At 41.1% G+C, this 27,027-nt stretch overlaps 1 protein-coding gene across 2 annotated transcripts in view; it reads left to right on the forward strand.

Moving 5' to 3' along the window:
- The window catches only part of LOC149250707 (uncharacterized), a 218,118-nt gene that overhangs the window by 148,286 nt on the left and 42,805 nt on the right, over nucleotides 1-27,027 (forward strand). For both annotated transcript variants that reach the window (XM_089459203.1, XM_089459202.1), the window contains exon 3: nucleotides 9,796-9,920. In XM_089459203.1, the coding sequence (XP_089315329.1) occupies nucleotides 9,796-9,920 (125 nt within the window). The remainder of the gene's footprint in view (nucleotides 1-9,795; nucleotides 9,921-27,027) is intronic.

Below are 27,027 nucleotides of genomic sequence, written 5' to 3' on the forward strand. Positions count from 1 at the left end.
TGGCCATGAATCAGCTTAAGGAGGGCAAAGCACCTGGTTCGGATAGCTTCACCACTACATTCTTCCACTCTTTCTGGGAGCTTATAAAAGAGGAAGTGTGCCAAGTGGTGGAGGAATCGCGCACTTTACATTGGTTGCTGCCCTCACTCAATTCAACTTTTATCGCCCTCATTCCCAAAGAAGACAGTTCCCTCACTCCGGACAAATATCGCCCAATCGCTCTTTGCAACGTCATATACAAGGTTATATCCAAAGTCATCGCCAACAGGTTGAAGCCGCTACTGCCCCTGCTCATATCGCTTGAACAATTTGGTTACGTTGAAGGACGTCAAATTCTGGACGGCATCATCCTGACTCATGAAATCATACACTCCCTCAAGAACTCCAAACAGGCAGGTATGATTCTCAAGATTGACCTTTCCAAAGCTTTTGATAGGTTAAGTTGGACTTACATACAAAAAATGTTACATGCCTTTGGCTTTTCACCAATGTGGGTTCGCTGGATCTAGAGTTTAATTTCCACTACCTTCTTCTCTATCCTCATAAATGGCATTCCCTCTCGACCATTCAGTCCCTCCAAAGGCATTAGGCAAGGGGATCCCCTATCCCCTTTCCTTTTCGTGCTAATGGCGGAAGGGTTGGGTCGTCATATCAAGCAAGCACTGTTATCCCAACATCTCAAAGGAATCTCCGTTCACAATTCTCCAGCCACTACTCACCAACAATTCGTTGATGACAACATGCTTTTCGGGTACCCTTCTGTCTAGGAAGCCTCCATATTTAAATCCCTCCTGAAGGACTTCTCTGACGCTTCAGGAACAAACATAAATAAAGCCAAATCACAGATTTTCTTTTTTCACACCCCTCCTATTACCCAACATGCTATCGCCCGCATTCTAGGCTTCTCCATAGCCTCCCTGCCTTCCAAGTACCTGGGCACCCCTCTTATAGACTCTGCTATCAAGCACGCTTCCTGGCGTATGCTCCTTGAGAAACATGAAACTCGTCTCTCTTTGTGGACTCACAGATCCCTGAACATAGCCAGTAGATTAGTGCTAATCAAAGCTGTGCTTCAGGCAATGCCCCTCTATCTCTTCTCAATCTTGGCAACGCCTAAATGGGTCCTTAAAAGAATAAGAGATCTTCAACGCAACTTTCTTTGGGGAGCTTATGGTACAAATCGCAAATGGGCCCTTGTCAAATGGACTACAACATGCAAGCCAAAGGAAAAAGGGGGCATTGGTCTGCGAGACCCTTATCATAGTAATGAAATCATGGGCGCCAAACTTTGGTGGAAATGGCTCTTAGCGCCCAACAAGCCTTGGGCTGCCATGTGGACAGCCAAATACGCCAATCACAGACCAACGGAGGAGCTTATTAGATTCACTCCTTCTGAAAAAGGATCGTTAATTTGGAATGCAGCTAGACAACATTTCTTGCTGATCCAACAACACAGTTTCTGGGAAATAAGAAATGGCCGCACTGCCCGATTCTGGACGGACGCCTGGAATCAGCTTCCAAAGCTTAACAGCATCCTCAGCCAGCCGCCGTGCCAAGAATGGGAGGAGCAACAAAAGGAATCAGTCGAGCAACAGTGGACTCCGGAGATAGAACAAGGATACAGAAAATGGAAGCAAACTGACAGGCTTATCAGAAATGCAGACAACCAGATAAAAGAAATCTTGGAAAGTGAGCTCCAAAAACGTCGAATCAGATATTCCGAAGGCAAAGATATCTTGAGATGGGGATATACCCCAAGAGGATCCTTCACTACCAAAGAGGCCTAAAGATTCAACGCCTTTGGATCCTATTTGGGGAAGAATCTGGGCTCCGGGAACTTGGCCCAAAGTATCCTTATTTCTCTGGCTCATTGGGCACTGAAAGATATTAACTTGGGACAATCTAAGGAAGAGAAACATTCAGGGGCCCTCCATTTGTCCCAACTGTCATTCTCAGGAGGAAACGCTTCAACATCTCCTGGACTCCTGTTCTCTGGCCAACCAACTGTGGGAGAAGGCTAGTTTCCAATGCCAAAGAAAATGTAGAGGGTCCGAGGATATTATCAACTCCATTCGCCTTTGGCACCAAAGCCCTTATAAAAGCGCACCTCTCAACCATTTATGGAGAATAATACCCGACCTCCTCCTATGGACAATATGGAAAGAAAGGAACAAGCGTATTTTCAAAGACCAAAGCACTCCTTTAGAAATCATTTGGGACAACTTATGTCGCAATCTGAAAGAGACCTTGGCGCTTAATTCATGGCTTCCGGATGACTTTCCCATGCTGGCAAATGAGGATGCCATATGGGAAAATTGGAACATCCAACTCCCTTGCGGAGTTCCCACTTGCAAGCCTTCAGAAAGCATGAATATCAGAAACCACATATGGACCCCCCCTCCAAGACACAGATTCAAGCTCAACTTTGACGGAGCTTCTAAGGGCAATCTCGACAAAGCAGGATTCGGTGGCATCTTCAGAGATCATAAGCGCTCTCCTCTCCTGATTTACCTCAGTAACATTGGATGGGATACGAATAACTCAGCTGAGCTGGAGGGTTTATGGCAAGGATTAATCCTCTCCCAGCAACATGGTCTACAGCCTCTGGACATAGAAGGGGACTCCCTAATCCTCATCAACTTGGCCAACCAGTTGCTCAACGGAGCTCATGCACATAAGATAGCCAACAGCTGGAGACTTGAAGCCAGATTGGATGCAATAGAAAAAACGCTCAACAACAACCGAGCAACATATTCAATCATGTCAAACGGGAAGGCAACAGGGTAGCGGATCTACTGGCCAACCTGGGAGTGGAAAATGGGCATTCTCTTCTCACTGGAGCTCTAGACATAATTCGGAATCATGAACAAGAACAGGAATGCAAAATTCTGGTCCAAAAGGATGTAGCTACCCCGGATGCGGGTGTTTAGCCAGCTGGGACAAGTGATGGGACAGGGGTGGGGCGAGGTGAGACGACACGTGCCTGCCCTGTACCACATGGATGTTCAACTGACGCAGATTAAACCTTCGCATTCGGGGATCACTGGGTGCATTTGTTTCACTTCAAGTGGCTTTGATCCGCACAGCCTGTCTGCTGATTTCCTTACCGCCTTCGCATGCTCTGGTCTGAGTGATGCCTCGGCTCTATTCAATGCAGCAGTTATGATGGGAGCCATTTGAGGCAGGATGGAGTATGATAAATACATGTTCAGTTATGGGAATGTTCTGGAGTTTCTGGTGCTTTGCTGGGTTGGTTTTAGTCTGTCTTGGTCTGTCGCCCTGTGGGTTTGGTTTTGCTCAGGCAGTCCTGAGAAGCCACCCCCGTCTCTTCCCCGGTGTCTTCTGGAGGTCTCTTGCCCTCATTCGAATGCTCTTTTAATTAGCCTAAGCTCAGTGGCGGTGGGTGAGCGGTCCTGTTTTAATAGAGTTGCTCCGGTCTTTGTGATGCCCCATCTTCGCCATAGGATGAGGAGCCGCAAGGGAACTCCTCGGAGTGTGCCCTCCAGCACGACCTCCACTTCTCCATCCCTCTCCAGCGATCTTACTGCCGGCCATTACCCCCGCACTCGCAGTGGGAGAAGGCGCGTCCATCTCCCCAGCCACTACCCTCCAGACTCCTCTCCGCCTCCCTCTTTTGGCTCTATGATTTTCTCATTCAATTGCACTCAGAATCAACCAAGGATAACGGCCCATATCTCAGTGATCTTTCATGAAGAAGCCCAGCGCCCAACAAGAGGGCCTTGCCTCTGTCTCTGCGCCGAATCCTCTCACTTTGCAGGTTCCAGAGATCCCAATTCACTTTGCCTTGGACGTGGTGATGGAAACGACAGCTCCTGGTCCTTCTGATGTTGCTGCTGATCGCGGCAGGGATGAACTTGAAGCGGTTCATGCTAGGGAACTTCCTGAGTTCGGTTGGTGCAGAATTGTGGAAGAGCGTCCAGATGTGCAGGTCTCTCTTTGTTGCTTTTGTCACTTGTAATGCGGCCCATAATAGTGGGCATTTTTTGGTTCATGCGGATAAATGGATTCACACCTGCAAGATATGGTTCAATCTGCATGTTTCTTTGAATTTTTGCAAGCACAGTAAGAAGGTCAATACTTGCTCCCCTGCGTGGGATTTGAATTCTAGTTCTCAGCTAAGCTCTCTGTCATGGACAGTGTCTCTGCTTTTCTCTGCCGCTCATATAGGGCAATTGTTTTTGACTACGGTCTAGATGTAATTTTACCCCTTTCATGTTAATAGAGTAATTTTATTTAGAAAAAAAAAAAAACAAAGACATAGGCCCTAACTAGATACCATAATGAAGGACTTCACTTGTATTTGATCCAAATCAACTTAAACTTTAAACTCCTCACTATATTAGATACTACAATCCTAAATTCTCTACTATTTACCAAGCACATGCTTTAGTCCCTATTCAATCCACCGTGAGGGTTTTACTATTGATTTGACTCTTGCTTTAAGTCACAACTAGGGCTCTTGCTCCTTTCTTCCAGCCTCAAAATCTTGTCCACAATTCACCGCTAGGGTTCGTGGCTTGTGTCCTTACCATGCTCACAATCAGGTCTTTAGATCTGCCCTTGACTCTCCTAGAAAACTCGAGACAAAGACCTTCAAATATGTTAGAGGGATTCAATCCTTCAACAAGTTGCTTCTTGTTATAAATTGCCCATGTGAAGATCTATAATGGCCCGACTTCCACGAAAGATACAACCTTCAGCTACAAGATACCTAGCGAGGGTTTCTTTATACACAAATTTGTTCTAAACTAGGAGATAACACCCACCAAGATACAGTTCCAACCTTCAAAGTGTAAACCAAACTGTCACAGAGCCTTTACAAATTTTGCTGCCTTCAATTGGATGACTTCCTGTAGTTAAAACAAAGATCAAACAAGGAGAGACTTCTCTTCCTAAAGTGGAGGGGTCGTGCGGCCAGATGAGATCAGCAAGGAGACTTCGCTGTTTTTCCAAGGAACATCCTGTGCCCAAACTAGAATCCAAATCAACAAGAATTTCATTGCTTTTCCTAGATGGTTTCCCTGTGCCAGAATAAAGTGAAGAATGATAGAAGGTGTCAACTAGGGTGGAATCTTTCACCATCGAAATTGACAAGAGAAAAAGGGGTCCTAAAACCCTTAGAGCCTCAGGCTTAAAGATAAACAAAGATAAATTATCCAATTGAATATTCAAATGAGTTCATCCCTCTCATATTTATTGATTTCGTAGAGGGGTCTCTTCTTCTTAAATTGATTGAGTAAATTTTACTCCAAACCCCACTTTTGGATTTCTTTGCCCAGCTGCCCCAAAACTTGCTCAACATAAGGTATTTTGGGGTTTTCTCCTTTATTGAGGATTGTTGCCTATTGGGATTGATAGACTATTTCGTCCCTGAGGCAATTAATTTCTTGGGAACATTAGAGGGTTTGACCTCATCGCTAATGTCCATTCAGATGTGAAGGTTTGGTAATGTTATGTTGATCAGAGTAGAGTAGTAAGGGTTCTGCTTGCCTAAGTGCCAAGGCTTGCAGAGGGACCCACAAGACAACCACTTAGCAGATTATTAATTTAATTTACTATTTCCTAATGTTGGACTTAGGAAAAATTAAAAAGCCTAAAGTCAACAAATGATTAGATCTCAGCCCTTCATCATGAGTTAATCTCAACCATTGAAGATCATGGTGGGGCCTAGGTCGACTTATTAGGGGGAATAGGGCGTAGAAGTGGCCAGTTCGATTTGGCATTGCTAGCTTAGCAAAAGGAGAGTAGGGTTTCAACATTTTTGCAACAAGTTCAACGATGAAGAGAGAGAGAAATAGAGGGTTGAACGACCTCTACTTCAGCTCAACATCAAACTTGTACTACGTGGTTGTACAACATGCAGATGTGTAGAGAGAAAACTGTACAACGCAACTGTGTAGCACACAAAAGTGCACAAAAATGGCTGTACTGTGCAGGCCGTACAAACAACGTCACTCATGGGGGTGAATCTGAGTTGTTTGGAAGCTGTTCAGGGGTTTGTGTTGTAAAAGGGAAGTGTTCTCTTGATGTATTGTTTTCTCAAGAAAAATTTGTTGAAGTTAATAGAAAAGCACACAGATTCCAGGTTTTCCTCGGAGTTGGGGTTTCCTGATTATATTTGGTGTTTTATGTGTTGCATGTGTTTGTCTTCAGTTTTATTTACTTTCATTGTGCATGCTATGTTTAGAAAACTCAATAGTGTTTGTGATTTAAGTTTCAGAACAACAATTTAGTTGTATTTCTGGCTACATGCTGAGAAAATCATAAATCAGTGACTGGGTTTTAAGGAAAACTAATACGCTACCAACTATTTTATGAAGATCACCCAGATACAAGATCAACTTGCATCCATTGGGGAGAAAGTGGATGAGATAGGACTCGTCAATGTGGCACTAAATGGATTCATTAATCCATGGGAGGCATTTGTTAAGGGAGTATGTGCTTGGAAAAAACTTCCCAACTAGGAAAGGCTTTGGGATGGTTGCATCCAAGAAAAGGCTCGGGAGGAGTCTAAGGTCAATTGTCAAGGAGATGGAAATGATAACCTGGCGCTTGTTAGTTTGGCCAAGAAGGGAAAAGGGAAGGGTTCCAAGGGTAGTGATGACTGATCACAACCAGGGAAGAAGGACTTGGGCAAGCTTAAGCGCTTCATTTGCCACAAGAATGGGCATTATGTGTCATTGTGTCTTGATAAGAAGAAGGGAATGGGGGAGTCGCGATAGATAAGAACATCAACAAAGGTATAACTTGATGAGTTTGCAATGAAGTTCGAGAAGAACTTCTCATTGGTTTGTTGTCTATCTACCATCACCATGCTCGATACTTGGATAGTGGTGCATCGAGCCATATGATTGAAGCATGAGAGTTGTTTAACTGTCTGATGTCTTGAGGTCAGATAATGGGGGAGAGTACACCTCCAACAACTCCAGGATTTCTGCGAGGAGGCAAGATCAAGAGAGAGATGACAATCTCATACAACCCTTAGCAGAATGGGGTTGTGGAGAGAAAGAATTGGTCCATCATTGGTTCTACGACAACTATGTTACATGAGCAGGAGATGCCTATGTTTCTTTGGGCAGCGACTTGTAACGCTATAGTGTATGTGTAGAGTAGGAGTCCTCATAGGATATTGGGGGACAAGACTCCAAAGGAGCCATTCATTGGGGTGAAGCTAGAAATATGACACATTGAGGTCTAATTTACATCCATGTTCCTACAAAGAAGATGAAGTTGGAGCCTTCAGGACAAAAGGGGATATTTATGGGATATAGCGAGATCTCAAGGCTTACGAGACCGAAGAAGTCATTTGTGAGCATAGATGATAAGTTCGAGGAGAACTTGGCATCTAGGATGTCTCATGAGTTGTCACCAATAGGGACAAAGGACGAGGAGCAAGAGGCTTCAAAGGTAGAGTAGCATGAAAAAGCTTCTATTTTTGAAATTCAACCTTTAGGTGGGGAGGGGTCGGTAGCTCCTTACAGTTTTATCAGGGGACCTAGGTGGTTTGAGTAGACATTGAGGGAATCTTAGGAGCATGAGGTGCACATTCAGAGAGAGCAAGTCTCCAAAGAATTCTCTAACTACATGGGACACATGAATAACATCATCGATGAGGCAATGGACTAGGAGGTTTGGAGGAAATCCATGGTGAACAGTGATGCACGGGACATTGTACTAGGACCGGTGGGTCAACTAGTTTTAGGTGGCTCTTCAGGAAGTACCTTCCTCTCTAAGTGGGAGTGTTGATGAGAGTAGCTCGGGTAGGTAATTCTACACAGGCTTAAGTGTCTACTTGTGTGAAAGTCGCCTAACTGACCCTTAACTTTAGCAATTACTTTAATTATTAAAGTAATTGACTTTTATAAGATAAAGTAAGTTAATATAACAAAATGCAAAGGTTATTTGCATTAGTGAATTAGATGAATCTCAATTGTTGATCTCAAGTGTTGCTGAGGTCTAATCTCAACTGTCAATCACTTTGGAGATTAGGGTTGTGGATTTGTTCAATAACAAAAACGTATTAAAGGAGGGCTACACTAAGGGAGAAGAGACATCTTTGAGCACGATACACAATGAGATAGTGGGATGTCAATGATTGGGCGGAGAAGGAAATCCATTCAAGTGTGCAAGGTTCGAGGAAGAGTGCAAGGGCAGCAAGGGAAAGATCCAGATCAGCCAGCAGATTGAAGGATAGGTCAAGGGTTTGATCAGTTGGATCAATTTTGGGTTTATTGTTGTATATGTGTGTTTCCTCAGAGGACCATTATCCGAAGACAGGACCCCTTGTATGATGTAGATTCTATTTAATGAAACAACATATTTTGAAGGGCAGAAATCTTGTGTGCATGTGATTGAGATTGGTTTGATTAATTTGCTTCCACTGTTATACTTTGTTTATGTTAAAATTCTAATTGTGCCTTTTATTCAATGGATCTGCATGATAATTAAATGTTAGTATAGGGAATTTGCTAGGTAATAATTGGCCAGGTTGCTAGGGTTATAAATTAACATTATGATGCTGGTTATGTTCATGCCCTTTGATCAGATTGGTGTTGGTGTAGTTTATTGGTTGATTGTGCCTTTCCTTGCATATTTGTATATAAGCTTGGTTACAGTGTTGGGATATGGCTTTTGTGGTAGAGTGTTCTAGCCTGTTATGCATCAATTGTCCTTTATTGATGATTATTGGCACGATAGACATGCAATCTCATAGAGAGCTCAACTCAGTGCATTTGGGAGCACCATGGGGGGGATTTGACTAGGGTTTTTCTAGAGGAGTGCTCTTGTAACTCAACTGTCTATTATCCTATTCGATGATATTAAATGAGATACACATCACTTTTGTAGAGCGCTCACCTGTTGGGCACACTTTTCAGCACCCTAGAGGGTTGAATTTGTCAAGGTTGATTGATGACACTCTTCGGACAGAGCACTTTATGATTTCTGGTGTCTATTATGTTCTTATGGCCATTCTTTATGGATTAGATGATTCATTCAGTGAGCACACTCACTCTACTATAGATTTCCAGTGCTTATCACAATTCCCAGGTCATTTTTTAGCCTATTGGAGGCAGTAGATCTGAACCTCGTTGGGAAGAGGAAGTATTTTTTTTTTTTTCTTTGATGGACATGGCATTCAACTATAATGTTGTTGTGTTCAACTATACCATCTTTACTATTTGTATTTTCAAATCCCATTGACCTATTTTGGTCATTTGTGGACATTAATATAATTTCTTTCTTTCGTCTTTTGAAAATTAGATGCCAAAAGTTCTCTTGGGAAAGGTCTTATAGAAAGTATGGTAACTCTGATGCTGAGTGGAATCCAAACAGGTGTTATTTATTGTTCAACTTTTGAGATGCTCATCTTTACTTGCTTATTTGGATCATATTTTGATCTAATTTGTCAAAGTTCAGGTTACTAACTCAATGACCCGTCTCTTCAAGTCACTATCAGCTAGCAGACAACTGTTGCCATGTTATTCTTGATTTGATCCTTGCTTAGGTAGTCCCACAGCTCCAATTGGGACCATAAGGATCTGGAGTCTTTTGTCTATCTCAGGCTTGTAAAAGTCGTGTCGTCATATTGTATATCAAATGAATTTTAACATGTTTAGGACAAGTATGCACTGTTGCAAAAGAAGATTGAACGTATTTAAGACTGTTTTGCATCTCTGTTTTGCTTGTGCTAATATTACAGAATTACTGGTCGATTGTTCCTGTGGTGGATAATTTGGTTGATCTCTTTTTTACTTTTTTGGAGTACAAGTACAGGTGAGAGTCAGAGTGAAATTATGGCTAGATTGCAAAGAGACTTGATTCCTACAATCAGAAGTGGCATAATGTACTGGCCTATATGTGATTTTATTACATATAAATATGTACCTGTCCATCTTCAGGTAATTCTTTCCCTCTGTTTTTGCTTTCTTAGCTGTTAAATTAATCATGCATGATTAGTATTGTTTGTCAATAATAACTGCCAAACTGATGCAGTGATCCATATTGATACATATGATTTGTTAATAATGATAGTTAGGATGGTGTAGTCAATTGTATTTGAGAGGATATGTTGTCTATCATATGTTACACGTTTTTACTTGCGCCAGTCATTGATATTCAGTATGTTCTTTTCTTTCTAGCTTTTTATATGCAGCACTTTCAAGTGTCATGGTGTTATTCACAATGACATTTGGGCATGACATTATTCACAAATATGGATTCCTTTGCATATGCTGTCTTTTTCTCAGGCCACGAATTTTATGGATGGAAGAAATGTTAAGAAAAGGATTTGAGGGTCCGCCATTGGATCATACATAATGCTATTTTACATCTAATATGTTATAATATACATTTCTTACAATAAGTGATTGTGTATAGTCTTCTTGTGGGCCTATGGCCTTAGATATCAATTCACTGCATTCTTACACACCATTCACAAGGTTTAGCTGTAAACTGTCTATCCGTTCTATGTTTGGATCATTTGCAAAGGATCTTGATATTTCATTGGGTAATTGTTTTGGGAAATCCTTCCAAAAGTGAAGCAAATGATAATATGTTGCTAAATTCTAATCCTGATGAGGCCATTGGACTGAGATTAATCATTTGGGCAATTTGTTGCGGGATAACCACCAGCCATTGCATACACATGTAAGAGGCACTTATACACTCATGGGAGGGCATAAGACTCACCATTCTTGGCACTTCATCTTTTTTCAGGTAAATGTGATCTTCCTACTTAGCAATTTTTTGCCAAGTAATACATTTTGCACAATTTTGATATTTTGGCGTATTTGACTTAGGAAAAGTGGGTTGAGAGGACCCTACTTGACTTTTTGTGGAAAAGGGGGGGTTCGAACTTAGGAAAAAGGAGGCAAATCAAAAGTTAGGTGGAATGTGGGGGCCACTCTAAGAGGGAATTCACACCCCTTGGAGAAATTCGCACTTGTGGGGAAGGAGAGAAGAAAGGGGGACGAGTTGTGGAACCCACATGGAGTGAGGAGAGGCTCAAGGATAAAAAGGAGGAGGAGACCTCATTTTGGGACTTTTTGACAAATTGAAAATTGAACTCTTGTATGCTTGTGCTGCTTAGCCAAGTCTACTCGTGCTGTTTAGCACACGAGATTTCTGGGCGGGAATCTCACCTCCTTCTTGGTGGACTTCGAGTGCCACTCAAGGGGAGTCATATTCTACCATTTGCAGGGCTGTTCCAGAGCTAATTGCGAGAGTACTTATCCCCTTTGACAGGCCGATTGGGCGTAGAAGAGGATGGACGAGTTGTTTGTGGAGGCAGCTCTTGTGCATGCATGTTGTTGAGATTTTGAGGGACATATATTTCATACATTTGCCGGAGATGTGGGTGGTTTGGAGGTCAGATTTAGTGGAAGTTTTGCAGGAGGAATTTATGCCTTTCTAGGGCCTGTGCGGGCCTCTCTGGCAGCTTGTGCAGAATTGGGAGGAGTGAGGATTGATTGTGGGGTTTGCTGAAGGGAGGAGACTTGAAGGGAATTAATAGGAGAATTGGTAGGAGTTTTTTGGAGGAATTGTGGTGCATCTTCAGCCATTTTTCCAGCGATGCGTGTGGCTAGGCAACCTGGGTAATTCACACTAATTTGTGGGTATTTCCAAAGTTGGGTTGTTGGAGGATTCCTTGCTGGGTTTTGGGTGAGAAGCTTGTGGTTAGATTGGCTGAATTTTCTGGAAGTTTTGGGGCTAAATCAACAGTTCTTTTTTTAGCAGTTGCAACACTTTTGCATGGTTGGGCGCAGTTTGTGGAGCAAAGCTATTTTCAGCACTTGGGCATCTTATTTTCACCTGGGTTCTCGCCTTGCTTGCTATTGCATGCCCAGGTTTTTTATATTTGTACTCCCACTTGTTAAATCAATAAAATGGCTCAACTTGGCGTAGTTTATGGTGTTAATGGCTGCTGTTTATGCATGTTCTAGATTTGTGTTTTGCATGTGTGTATTTGCTTTGTTTATCACTGTTATTTCCTATTAGGAATATTATAGTAGTATCAGAGCCGTGATCTGGCCAGTTGTGGGAGGATTTCTTTCTATGATCGCGGGGGATAAGAAAAATTTCACTTATAGAAGGTACAGGTACAGGAGTAGAGAGTGGGAGCTGAAAATTACCCCAGATTCAGAGGCTCCAAAGCATGGAGTAAACACAGTAGAAATGGGAGATAGTAGCAAGGATGAGATGGCGACAACATTCAACAGCATCTTGATTGCCTTGAATGATTTGGTGAAAGGGAAGAATGATTTTGTGAGAGGGCAACGGGAGGTGATGGATGAATTGAGGCAACAACGCATTAGGGACAACCATAGGGAGTTTATGGGAGGTGAGAGTTCAAGAACATCTCACCACACGGAGCATGGCATCTCTTAGAACCATAGTTTTAAAAAACGGAAACGGCCGAGTTCTTCCGTTCCATTGCCCTCCGAAGTGACTCGGTACAAAAAACGGCTCGGTTGGCCGAGTCACAAATAGCGGCCCGTAACCCACTAAAACAACGATTTAACATTATTTTAATGAAATTTTAAGGGGTTTGCTGATTGGTTTGGACTTCAAGGTGTTTTATGAATTAGCTAAATGTTATTTGGGGTCCATTGCCCCCTCCCAAACCCTATTTAACACACTCAAATGCTCTCTACTATTGATATGCTATTAAAATTTCATGGTAGTGACATTCTCCTTAATCTTCATTTTCATCCTTTTACTTAAATTTTTAACATTACCATGAAATGACTCAGGATGTTTGAGAGTGGTTTCGGCCTCATTGGATTTCATATGGAGAAAGTAGAATTTTAGATTTCATTCAAAATCCAGCAGACTTATCAGTTTTTCAGGATTTCAGGATTGCAATGTTTCCATTGAATTTTGTCATGTATTAGAGTATGGAACTCGTATTTAATCAAGAGCACCAATCCCTCTATGTACCTTGATGTTAGTGACATTGGTTGTCGAACTCCTCTAGGATTCGCTCCCAAACCAGGAGCTTCTGAAAATGTCGCTCCCGCTCCCGTTTTCGCTCCTGCTCCCAAGTAACACAAAGAAGAGAAACCGTTTGGATAAAAAACGGTTAAATGATCTAGTTTATGTCCAATACAACCTCCGGCTCAGACGAAACCATTTGCTGAACAAAAGACCTGATTCAGATCCCATTGTGTTGGAAGACATTGATCCAGCATCAGATTGGGTAGTGGAGAGTCGTCCAACAGAGTTTGATCCCGATGAGGATCTTGATTTAGATTTAGATATTGAGACATCAGTTGAACTTGAACATGCTGTTCAGTTGAATGCAGATCCCAATCCACCAACTTCAGTCTCACAGCCAGCAAGGACTCCAGTTGTAGGTGCTTCCTCTACTCAGCCACGACAGAAGCGCAACCGCATATCTACTCTATCTCAGCTTGCATCTGCTGCAGTTGCACAACCTGCTAGTGGTACCACTTCTACAGCTGCAGTTGGAGATGATGATGATGAGGAGGAGCCATGGGGCCCCCTGTCTGACTCTGATGATGATCCAGAGATTGATCGACATGATCTTGGCTCCTCTGGCAGTAGCTACTAGCTAGTAGCTGTAGTAGTAGTGTTGGAGTTTGGTCACAGTTTACTTTTGTTATAGAGGCCATTTCTAGCCTCCTTGGTTATGTGTTTTTTGTTTTGAGTCTTTGATCATGTATGACAGTTGACTATGTATTGCCATTGGGTACCATTTTGATATAATGGATTGGTTCATGAGCCTACTTTGATCATATGTTGTCTTCCATCTATATTATAATGCTGTGTGTTTGGAAACATGAATGAAAATCTTTAAAATTATGTTTAAAATATTTAAAATTAAGGTTTTATATAAAAATAGATAAATATTTAATGTATTTTTTACAACGACCGAGTCATTGAAATCGAGCTGGCCGGGTCATTACCATTTCGGAGTCGGAGTCGGAGTCGATCCTCGGCCGAGTCGGAGTTTTAAAACTATGCTTAGAACAACACCCTTATCCACCATGGAGCAACCAGATCCACCATGCCTACATTTTTGGTTCTTTGGAGTGGGGAAGGGTGATGCCTATGGGGGATTACTTTCGAGAGTGGTAGTCCATGGAGGTGGAGTTCCGTGAAGCGATTAATTTCAGAGATTTCTGCTAGCTCAAGCGACTCATCATGGTAGAGCTTAGACTTGCAGCGCACGGTGGAGAGATTTTACCTCCCTACTTTTGATGGGTCCTCTAAATGCACTGTGAGGGCATGGGTGGAGAAGCTAGACACCTATTTCCACCTTAACCAGATGTCAGAGGTAAAGGTGATTAAGTTGGCCGCTTTGCATTTGGAGGGGGATACACATGACTTGTGGTTTCATTCATTAGCTACGTTGGAACATTCCCTCGTAAATTCTTACGAGGAGGGTGTTGGAGCGTTTTGAGCAGAGAGACCCTGAGTCACATTTATGGAAGTTGAGATATCTCAAGCAGACAAGCAACGATGAGCAGTACATAACGAAGTTTTTGAGATTGTTTGTGATCATGCCAGACCTATCAGAATCTTGGTGGTTCTTCCTCTTTGTGGAGGGCTCAGTAGAGCCTTTGTGTGGGCTTGTGAGGTCGAATAGACCCACCTCCTTATAGGACGCAGTGAGCAGAGTGAGAGACTTGTAGGGTGCAATCCCCAATTCTAAGGTACCCTTACCCACGAAGATCGTTTTCCCTTAGAGAGGTAGAGACACCAGACCTCAGCCACTGAGGGAGATAGTAGGGTGTGGGCAGTTAGATGATGAGACTCAGAGGGACGTCAGGAGGAGGAAACTATGCTTCACATGTCACGAGCCGTGGGTGTTGAAAAGTAATTAGGTTCGGTCTTCATAATGATATGTGTAGTTGTGATTTTATGTAATTGATGAAAAGAAAGAAAAATAAAATTATTGTAATGCTTTTCTCATGGGTTTCATGAGCAAGGAATTTTATTTTAGTAATGGCTCCCATTGTAAGCCTTTAGGATTGAGTCATCTAGTCATAAAAGTCAAATTAGTCAATGTCATTTATGAAGGACCCTTCTTGGGCATGATACACTTGTATATGAGTCAATAGAAGTGTCAAACAACCTTCCAGGACAAGCACAAGCATCCTCATCTCAGAGATTTTCATGAAGTAGGGAGCTATTCCTTCGTTTGTTATATTCATCTTGTACCATTCATTCCTTAGAGATATCACTTCTCCGGTTGTGTATACCGAGAATAACTCTACTAGCTTATCATAAATTTCTTTTGATGTCTCAAGTTTGGAGACATAAGGAATGAGGGAGTCCTTGATAGATTCTATTCGAATCCTTTGAGCTCTTATCTCATCCTTATTGTACTTGGCTAAGGCTTGGGTTTGTTCCTTAACAGGGATGGTGATATTCCCTTTGACATGTTCTAGAAGTTCATTCTCCTTGAGAAGTAGACCAGTCCTCTTCTTCAATGCAAGAAATTTATTGGTACCTACCAATTTGTTGCTTTCCTTGGAAAAAGACATTAATGTATATTCAGAAGGGGACATATACTTACTTGATAGATTTTGAAATGCAGTTGACTTCTTTTCTCCTTGAAGTCTTGATGGCTTGCTTTCCTTGAATCTTGATGTTCCTCAAGATGTTTTCTCCAAGTGGGCTTGCTTGATGATGAGACTTGCTTGATGGCTTGGCTTGAGGTGTAGGTCCCTTCTTGATCTGCTCTTCTTTGTAGGTGCCTTTGTATAAAAGGCTTCTCCTTTTGCTTTGTAGTCTCCTTGTAATCCCTTCTTGTCCTTGAGAAGATTTGGCTTGATGCTTCAACCTTGTAGATGCCTTTCCTTGATGAGTGTTCTTCAATTGACCTTTCCTTGATGTGTTACCTTAGCTCTGATACCATGTTGAAGAATCTAGGGCAATCAAGTGTAGTGTGATTCTTCTTGACTTGATAACAACTTGTGAAGCAATTTTACAATTATCTTAGCTTGATCTTCTTCTTATTATTAGTGTGTGTGTTTCATCAAAGTTTCAAACTACTACCAAAAACATAAAGACAAGAACACAGAGGTTGGCTCTTTTCCAAGGCCAAAACCTCTCTTCTCTTGAGAGGAAAACCCTTCGGTAAGTTTCTCTTATTGAAGCTTCTTATTGATCAATGCCAAACCCTAGACCCTTGACTAGGATATCCTCCAAGCACAAGTCAAGTCCTTCCTCTATTCTGCGCTTTGTTCTCAACACATGGACTTCCTCCTTCCGGCACTTTGCTTCCCAACACTTTGTCCTCCTTCAATCTTTGTCTAGAGATATTTCTTGCTTATGTGAGCTTCTTGATGTGATATGATTCCTCTTTACTTAGAGATGATCTTCACTCATGAAGACACCCTTCCCTTGATCCAACGAGGTTCTTCTTGAGATAGGTCTGCAAACTGGTGTAACTGAACAACAACCCTAGTTTTGCTATGTGTGGTAGGAACCCTAGAGAATTAGGGCTCTTTTCCTTCGCTAGAGAGAGACTCCTTCGCTAGGCTTGGGAGGCCTTGTAGACTTGATTTCTCACCCAAACAACGATAATTAATGAACTGCTGCTGTTATGCCACTGATTTGCCTTACTTTTCTTCGCACGTCTGACTATTTCTAGCCTTAGAAACAGTCCCCTACACTTCGGTCTTCTTCCTCCTTTCTTCGCTTGTCTTGGAGACCCTTAGATTTGCCTTTTACCTTCACTTTCTCGACTTCTACCTTCGTTGATTTCAGAGCTTGATTGATGGACATTGAGAGGGAGTGGACAACCTGTATATATAGAGGACTGCCCCTCCTTTAGGCCGACTCACTGTTCTTAGGCCGACTTGACTATTTCTTCATTATTTTGCTGCTTGAAGGCTTTCGTTGCAAGGAGATGACTTTGACTTTGCTTGGAGGTATTCCCTTTGACCTTTACATCATTTTATATGTAGTGTAACATGCCCTCAAAGGGTCTTACATAAATACATTGACTCTTTGACTTCCTAGAAGCACTTAAACATGTGCTTGACCTACTTCAATGAGCAAGAAACTCATTGAGGATGTCATAAAAACAATTTCTCTTTTCTTGAATAAATACAAACATCAAAGATACATTTATGAAGACCGAACCTAGTTACATTTCCTTCAACACTTCTAGGGTTTGTCCTAGGTATAAGAGTCATTGTCATATATGGAAGACCCTATGGGTACATTGTATATTGTAAAGAAAAATTTATTTTGTCTTGAATGTGTCAAAATACCTCTAAGATCAAGTCGACCTAATGAGATGTCAAGTCGGCCTACATGAAGAGCAACATCCACCCTTGAAGAAGCCTATATATAAGAGGAACTCATCCTTCATTTGGATCATCATTCACTTACTCATCTCTCATGCGAAGAAGGAAGCAGCAGAAGGTTGAAGAAGGAAGTGCGAAGAAGAGAAGGATAAGGAAAGTCGAAGTGTTTGGGTCTCTCTACATTCTTCTGGGAATGCGAAGTTAGGGTTTCTGCACTGGGGAAGTCTAAGGTTCGATTTTGGAAGCAAGAAGAGCAATAAGGCAAGCGAAGGTCTCTTAGGGTTTCCTACTAGCCCTAGGATCCATATCAAGGCAAGCGAAGTCAAGAGAAGAGCAGATAGAGGAAGATCGAAGTCTCTTAGAGATGAAGCAACATAATTTCGGATTTACTGGGAGTTTGAAAATATTGCAGTTGGACGCTGAGGAAGACTTGATATTGGAGGGTATTTGTCTGAGTCTAGGTCATAGTATTCGTCAATTGAAAGATCTGAAAGATAAAAAGAGATTGTCAGGTTTTCCACTCAAGAGGAGGGGTTTTGGCCCTAGCTTGCAGCCTATATACTGTGTCACTATTCTCACTGTTTTGGTAGATGTTTGATGTAATGCATATTGGAATAATAAAGATCAAAGCTAATAAGTAAAAGGGTAACAAAAACAGTTATCAAGTTAAGAGAATTAACATATACATTGCCCTATTGAATTCTTAACATGGGATTAGAGCTAAAGTTCTCTAAGGGCATCATGAAGATTTCCTCCACAATGAAGAAGGTCATCAAAAGGATTTCAAGCCATCTTAAGAAAGGTATCAAAGAAGTATGGAGTCTCATATTCTCTTCAAAGAAGGTATCACTCAAAGAAAAGGATGAAGGACTCTTCTCGAATCTCTTTGGGACATTCCAAGACGAAGATATCTGGATGATTGATAGCGGTGCATCAAGTTACATGACTGGTCACTCCCACCAATTGAAGACCTTGTCAAAAGGAAAATCCGCATACTCTGTGGAACTTGGAGACAGCAAAAGCTATCTAGTGAAAGGCATTGGATCATCATCTATAAAGCTTGAAGATGGAAGCAACATCCACCTTAACAAAATTCTATTCGTTCCAGGTTTGCACAAAAATCTACTTTCTATTTCAAGCTTAGAAGATAAAGAAGATAGAGTAGCTTACATTGATGGAAAAGTAGTTGTATGGCTAAAGGCACAAGCATAGAACAAGCAATAGTAATTGGCATCCGAGAAGGAAGGCTCTACAGATTAATATCTCCTTTAGATCATGCCCAATCCACACTGCGATTAGTCCATGTCAACTTTTGGCACAAAAGTTTCGGTCATTTACATTTCAAGAGTTTAACAACTCTAAATTCCATCGCAGATGGAATACCAAATCTAAAGGAGGATCATGAATGTGTCTGCAAAGGACGTGCATTAGGCAAGGATACTAAGAGACCATTTGGAAGCAGTGCTTCACGGTCAAAAGAAATCTTGGATCTTATTCACTTTGATGTATGTGGCCCTATGTCACCCAAATCACTTGGAGGTCATCTCTATTATGTCACATCCATAGATGATCATGCAAGAAAGACCTGGGTTTACTTAATGAAATCCAAGGATGAAGTATTTACTAAATTTCAAGAATTCAAAGCAGAGGTGGAGAACCTTCTAGAAAGAAGAATCAAGATACTAAGATCTGATAATGGAGGAGAATATACATCCAAAGAGATTATAGCATTCTGTAAGGAATCTGGGATTAAGAGGGAGTTGATAGTTCCATATAATCCCAAACAAAATGGAGTTGCAGAAAGAAAGAACCGATCCATTGAAGAAAGTGTAAAAGCAATGTTACACGATCAAGATCTACCGAAGTTTCTATGGGGTGAGGCAACAAAGACAACAATCTACATACAAAATCGATGTCCTCACATATCTCTAGACAACAAGATTTCAGAAGAAGTGTTCACTGGGAAGAAGCCATCTGTAGATCATCTTCGAATCTTTAGGTGTCCTGTGTATATACATATACCTAAAGACAAAAGAAAAAAGCTTGATCCTTCCGGTGTGAAAGGTACATTTGTCGGATATAGTAACTCATCTAAAGCCTACAAAATGTACATGAAAGATGGACATCACATTGAAGTCAGTCATGATGTCATATTTGATGAAAGCATATCATTCAAGAAATCAAAAGAACTTTCTATAGATTCTGGTGACGAAAAATTTCCCATAATTGAGGAAGAAGCCGACAAGGAAGAAGGATCTCACCATGAGGAAGAAGGACCTAGTGAACCTATTCAACCTGTGGTCATTCAAGAAACAAGGAAAAGGCCTAACTAGTTGAAGTCTACACTAATTGATGCAGAAGGTCATGGGGTAGCTCAAGGATCATTTAGAGAAAGTAAAAGTCCCAAGAGATATTCTGGGTATGCTGAATACATGACGAAGTTAATAGAAGCAGAACCATCAACATTTGAGGAGGCTATAAAACATCGAGAATGGAAAGATGCCATGAATGAGGATTATCAATCTATAATGAAGAATGGAGTCTGATAAATCGTACCTAGCCCTGAAGACAAGTTTGTGGTTATTTCCAAATGGATCTATAAGATCAAGTGTGCAGTCGATGGAAGTATAGATAAATATAAAGCAAAATTTGTGGCCAGAGGTTTCTATCAACTAGAAGGCATAGACTATGAAGAAACATTTGCTCCAACAACAAGATATACTACAATTCGATCATTAGTCTCTCTGTTAGCATCATTGGGATGGAACATCCACCAAATGGATGTGAAGACTGCATTTCTGAATGGCACAATAGATGAAGAAGTCTATATAGAACAACCCTTGGGATTTGATGCAAAGGACAGGAAGGCATATGTTTGCAGATTGAAGAAGGCACTATATGATCTCAAGCAAGCACCAAGGGCATGGTATGCTAGGATGGATGCATACCTACAAAGGTTAGGCTTCACAAAAAGCTCTGTTGACTCAGACCTCTACATCAAGGTTGTGAACAATGAACTTGTAATCATTCTTCTGTATGTAGATGATCTTCTCTTGACAGGTGTAGAAGGTCGAATTGAAGAATGTAAGAAGCAATTGGCAGCAAAATTGACATGAAGGACCTTGGGCTAATGCATTACTATTTGGGATTGGAAGTTTGGCAAGGACCTAATGAAGTCTATTTAGGTCAAGGAAAGTATGTGATCGAGATATTGAAGAAGTTCGACATGATGGACTGTAAACAAATGACCACTCCAATGATCACTAACTTGAAGAAACTAAGAAGTTTTGAATCAAGCCCTGTGGATCCCTCCAGATACAGACAACTCATTGGCTCACTAATGTACTTAGTGAATACTAGACCAGACATATGTTTTGTAGTAAATGTACTCAGTCAGTTCCAAGTGGAGCCGAAGCATGACCATTGGATAGTAGCAAAACATATTCTGAGATATCTACGAGGAACCATCAACTACTGCTTGAAGTATGATAGAAGGAATGATGTTCAACTAACTAGTTATACAAATTCCGACTGGGGAGGCAGTGAACAGGATGGGAGAAGCACTACGGGAGGATGTTTCAGCTTAGGATCCTCTATGGTCTCATGGATAAGTAGAAAACAAGACACCGTTGCGTTAAGTAGTGCTGAAGCTGAGTATGTTGCAGCATGCGAAGTCAGCAGGGAAGCAGTTTGGTTAAGGAAGCTGCTATTTGACTTGTTTGAAGGACTGATGAACCCTACAGTGATACATTGTGATAACACCAGTTGTATTCGTTTGTTTGAGGACCCAATGTTTCATGGGAAGACAAAGCATATCAACAACAAGTATCACTATATACGAGAGCTAGTACAAAATGGTGTGGTGCAACTACGGTATATCTCCACTGATGAGCAGGTAGTTGACATATTGACAAAATCACTTCCAAACAAGAAGCTTGTATACTTAAGGGACAAGCTTGGTTTGGTGGATTTGTCCTCCCTAATTGAGAGGGAGAGATAGACACAACATTCTTGTCTTCACTTGGGAAGAAAGAATGGAGATTGGGTAACCATCGGACATTCGATACCCTTTGAGAATGTGGTAGGGAATTCAAGACAAGAGTAGTCGTGGACCGATATTCTTTGAGGATTAGCTACCCAAGATAAGAATAGTCTAATGGAAGGTCATACTCTGTGAACACTCGGGTGGGGTATGTACCTTGGAGAGACAATGATGATGGTGTCTATACATCATTGGTCTCGCCAACATTGTGCTCTGAACTTGTGGAGAGATAGAGTTGTTAGTCAAGGCCTTGCTATATGACAATGCTAGTTATTATGATGCTAGACAGATTGGTTACCAATCCGATTCTTGTTATGAGATCTCTTCAGATTGAGAATGACCATGTACTACTAATAAATATCTCCCTAGTTAAGAGGGAGTGTTGAAAAATGTGTAGCTAGGTTCGGTCTTCATTAGTAGGAAATGTATTCTTGTAAAATCTAAAATGAAAAAGGAAGTATTATTATTGAAGCATGGGTTTCATTCTCAAGTTCTTTTATTTTATAGGTCAAGTACCCATTGAATGCTTCTAGGGTTTGTCCTAGGTATAAGAGTCATTGTCATATATGGAAGACCCTATGGCCACACTGTATATTGTAAAGAAAAAATTATTTTGTCTTGAAAGTGTCAAAATACCTCCAAGATCAAGTCGACCTAATGAGCTGTCAAGTTGGCCTATATGAAGAGCAACATCCACCCTTGAAGAAGCCTATATATAAGAAGAACTCGTCCTCCATTTGGATCATTCACTTACTCATCTCTCATGCGAAGAAGGAAGCAGCAGAAGGTTGAAGAAGGAAGTGCGAAGAAGAGAAGGACAAGGAAAGTTGAAGTGTTTGGGTTTCCTACTAGCCCTTGGATCCATATCAAGGCAAGTGAAAGGGAAGAGTAGTTAGAGGGAGATCGAAGTCTCCTAGAGAGGAAGCAGCAGTTGCTGGGCAACAAAATTTCGGATTTACTCGGAGGTTGAAAATATTGCAGCTGGAGGCCGTGGAAGACTTGATCTTGGAGGGTATTTGTCTGAGTCTAGGTCATGGTATTCGTCAATTGAAATATCTGAAAGATAAGAAGAGATTTTCAGGTTTTCCCCTCAAGAGGAGGGGTTTTGGCCTTGGCTTGCGGCCTATATACTGTCACTGTTCTTACTATTTTGGTAGTTGTTTGATGTATTGCACATTGGAATAATAAAGATCAAAGCTAATAAGTAAAAAGGTAGCAAAAACAATTATCAAGTTAAGAGAATTAACATATACATGGCCCTATTGAGTTCTCAACAGAATTGTATTTCGTAAGCACTGCTGGAGAAGTCTTCTCATTAAGGCAAGAACTCTACAAGCTAAAGATGTCTAGGGAAGATGGAATAGCATCATACTTTATGAGGATATCTGAGATCCAGGATCAACTACTAGATCTAGGAAAAGTCATGTCTGTTAGTGAAATGACTACAGTTGTATTAAATGCACTACCGGAGGAGTGGGGTAACTTTACTTCAAGTATTTATGCGAAAAAAGAAGCTACTCCATTCCAGGATCTATGGTCGCTGTGCAAGATTGAAGAATCTAGACTAAGGCCAAATCTGATGTGGGAGTAGGTGAGCAAAATCAAGCTTATGCTACAATGACAAGAAGAAAGGGACAATTTGGAGAGTTTGGTTCTTAAAAAAAGAAAAAGAACATGGCTAAAATCCAATGCTATGGGTGTCAAGTTTATGGACACTACAAAAGAGATTGTCCGAAGATCAAGAAGGACAATAACAAAAGAAGAAGAGAAGAAGCTCTTATCACCAAAGAAGTGGGGGAAGCTGAAAAGAAGAAGTCCAAGATAGAGGAAGTAAGAGATCTCTACTATGACTGAGATAATCTTCCTCACTTAAGTTCTTTTCAAACTCCTAAGTCTTCTGTTGTTAGATATGTCTCACTAAATGGGATGCATCAAGGCATCATAGAAGCATTGAAAGAAAGAGCTCAGGACATCATCATAGAGAAGCATGAAAGATGGTTAGAATCTATGGAAGTCAAGGATATAGCTCTTGGGAATCTCATTGAAAACATAAGTGGCAAGGTCATCTAGTACAAGGTTCATCATACATCTGACAAAAGGAAACATTTGCTGATGGGGATACTTTAGATCCTCAAGATTCTTTGATGGAATCTTCATTGAAAGGTTCATCGATCATGAGGAGAAGAAAGTGTTTCATCAAGAACTCCAATCTTGTGGAATTCATGGGATGATGATGTGATGACATAAAAGTGAAGCAGATCAAGGGATTGAAGCTCTTTCAATCAAGGAAGTTGTTGCAGGAAGTTTGGATGACCCAAAGGAAAAATGAGGTATGTATGCTTACATTTGATATTGTGGAAATCATGTCATATGGTTGCAGGTAACATGGATCAATGCTCTATCTTGAGAGCATGATCAAAAGAAAGGATCTCCTCCCTCAAAGGAATGCAAGAATGCATGGGTCACACATTCACTAGATGAAATCAACATAATATGTCCTCATATGAAGTATGAGGTGGTTGACTACAATTGAGGAACTCTGATTGGAAGCTCTTGGGAATGTAATGTGCGAAGAAAGGAAGGAAGAGATCATGGAATATGCAACCAAGGTAAAGGAAATCAACATTTGAAAGACTAAGAAGATTTGAAGACTCTGATGGAGTCTGAAAAGGAAAGAGACCCTTGACAATATATATCTTTGGGAGATGTGTCGATATGTATTCAGGATGCTGATGCAAACTAGAAGATGTCATGATGAAAGACCATCACAAAGGTAATGTTGATTTTTAATGTTCATCCCTTTATTGTTGAATATCTAGATAGGTTTATGCTGGGCTGCCAAGGGAAGATCTATGGATATCTTCCAACATCGATGCACATGTAGTAGGATGAAAGATCCTTAAGTAAACATGGCATGAAGAAAGCATCATGGCATAAAGGAAGACCAAATATGGACTGATGAATCACTTTTCGATTATGACATGGTTGACTCATGCATGAAAGTGATGGATGGTCGGTTCTCTATGTAGAAGTCCCAAACATGAAGACTCCTAAATAACGAATAGAATTTCATGTCATTGTGAGGAGGAGTTCTTCAAGCAGTTGGCTGTCTCATCATCTCCACCTGAGGAGCTGCTGTAGGTCCCCAATTAAGAGGGAGCGTGGAAACAAGTTTCTTACTTGGAAGAAACTTGGAAATTCATAAGCCGAGAGGGAGCTTAGGTACATTCCTTCTGTAGGAATGAGTACATTAATTTATTGGAATAGATATGTCCTCCCTAATTAAAAGGGAGAGATAGACACATCATTCTTGTCTTCACTCGGGAAGACTGAGTGGAGGATTGTGTGAGCATTTGGCATTCAATACTCTTTGAGGATGTATTAGTGCAACCAAGATAAGAGTAGTTGTTGAGGATATATATTCTTTGAGGATTGGGAATCCAAGATAAGAATAGTCTTGGTGGAACACACCTTGAGAACCCAGGTGGGGTATGTTCGAAGAGAGACAATGATGAGGGTGTCTATACATCATTGGTCTCGCCAACGTTGTGCTCGGATCTCGTGGAGAGATAGAGCTGTTAGTTAAGGCCTTGCTATGTGACAATGCTGGTTGATATGATGCTATATAGACGGGTTACCAATCCGACTCTTTTTATGAGAAATTCTTTAGATTGAGAATGACCAAGTACCATTATGAATACTTCCCTAGTTAAGAGGGAGTGTTGAAAAGTAACTAGATTCAGCCTTCATAATGACATGTGTAATTGTGATTTTATGTAATTGATGAAAAGAAAGAAAAATAAAATTATTGTAATGCTTGTCTCATGGGTTTCATGAGCAAGGAATTTTATTTTAGTAATGGCTCCCATTGTGAGCCTTTAGGATTGAGTCATCTAGTCATAAAAGTCAAATTTAGTCAATGTCATGTATGAAGGACCCTTCTTGGGCATGATACACTTGTATATGAGTCAATAGAAGTGTCAAACAACCCTCCAAGACAAGCACAAGCATCCTCCTATAGGTCGGCTTCAAAGAAATAATAATATCTTCATAAAAAGGACATGTTGGTTCACCAAAAGTCATGTCGGCTTATTATGAGGCAGCAACCACTATAAATAGGCAGCTCGGCCTATTTCAGAGCACAAAATTTCGGTCATCTGAAAGTCTGCAATTCGGTTGAAGTCTGAAGTGAGAAAGGGAGTGTGAAGTTCACAAGAAGGCAACCTACTAACCAGCAAGGAAGGGAAGAAGAAGATCAAAGTTTTAGCACTGTTTTTAGGGCTTATCTCCTCACACGTGTGGCATAATCTAGGGTTGCTGCTGCTATAATATATCAGTCCATCGAGAAGGTCTACAAGACACCTTCTATACAAGCCGAGATCATTAAGAAAAGAACTCTAGTAAAGCGTAGGAGGATAGTTGATCCAGATTTAAACAGAAACACAACAAATTACAAATATAACCATAAATACAAAGATGCAGTAGAAATAACACTTTATTTCATTAATATCAAATACTGAAATATGCTTACAAACAAAATGGAAATAAGACTAGCTCGGGCGATGGTAGCTTATCTCTGAGAAGAGATGTGGCGGCTACATGCCTCTGAACTGTGTTACAATGAGGCTCAAGGGCCTTTTTATTATTGAACAATAAGAGCAAGCCCTAAACAACCAAAACCCTAACCCAAGGAGGTGTAACGCCAAGAGTTTATGGGCCCTGTTGGGGTTAGTTGGACAGCCAACTTCCCGTGGTTGTGACTTGGTCATATTATCTCCGTTTGACGCGCATGATACCTCATTAGAAAGATCTCTCTGAGGACTACAATGGAAAAGATTGCCAAAAAAACGTCGTTTATGGCCTCAAAACGGTTCCGGAAGTTTAGGACCCGAAAAACTGCTAAAAATAGTAAACTGTGCTACAATTAAGGAAATTGAAAAACTGAAAGAAACAATGGTGGGGGTCCAAGTGGAATTGGCTGGTGGCCACCAATATCCACATGGATCAATAGTAGCTTAAATCCTCTCCATCTCCTCACACGTGCAGAATTGCTGAAGTATGAAAGTTGCAGGTTCATGAAAGAAGGCCAAATTTCAGGGTAACCAAGATTAGCAGTAAAGGAAGGAAGTTTGACTAATGTTGACTTAGTCAAAAAGACGAAGGAAGGATTTGTGTCTTGATCTTGGAGTGGCTGATAGGTCAAGAGCATTGGTCTTGGTATTCATTAATTGGAATCTCTATAATAAGAAGAATTTGTTCTGTTTTTCCTCTCAAAGAGAGATGTTTTGGCCCTGGTTGATAACCTATATTATGTGTCTCTCGCCTCTTTATGGTTTATGCATTGGTAACTGTTTGATGAAGAAGAACACTAATAACCTAAGTAAAAGAAGATCCTAATCTAAAGAAGTAAAAAGCACTCACAAGTAGTTACTAATAGAAGAGAAATCACCTAATATCGATGCCATAGATTTCTCAACAATGGGCACCAAGACATAGATGCACCAAGGGCAAGGCCTACTACATCAAGGTGTTTTCAGATAGCGAGCTTGAGGATGATGTTGAGCAGGGGATTGATGTAGGAGATAGTGAGCTGCAGGGTACAAGAGGAGGAGCATCGCCACCACCACCACCTAGAGGGGGATCTCTCTTGCCTACAAGAGGGGTCATAGTTTCACTTTA

Source organism: Pinus tabuliformis, chromosome 7, assembly GCF_031772625.1.
Source record: "Pinus tabuliformis cultivar Carrire ecotype Pingquan chromosome 7, CPIR1, whole genome shotgun sequence".
NCBI classification, from domain to species: domain Eukaryota; kingdom Viridiplantae; phylum Streptophyta; class Pinopsida; order Pinales; family Pinaceae; genus Pinus; species Pinus tabuliformis.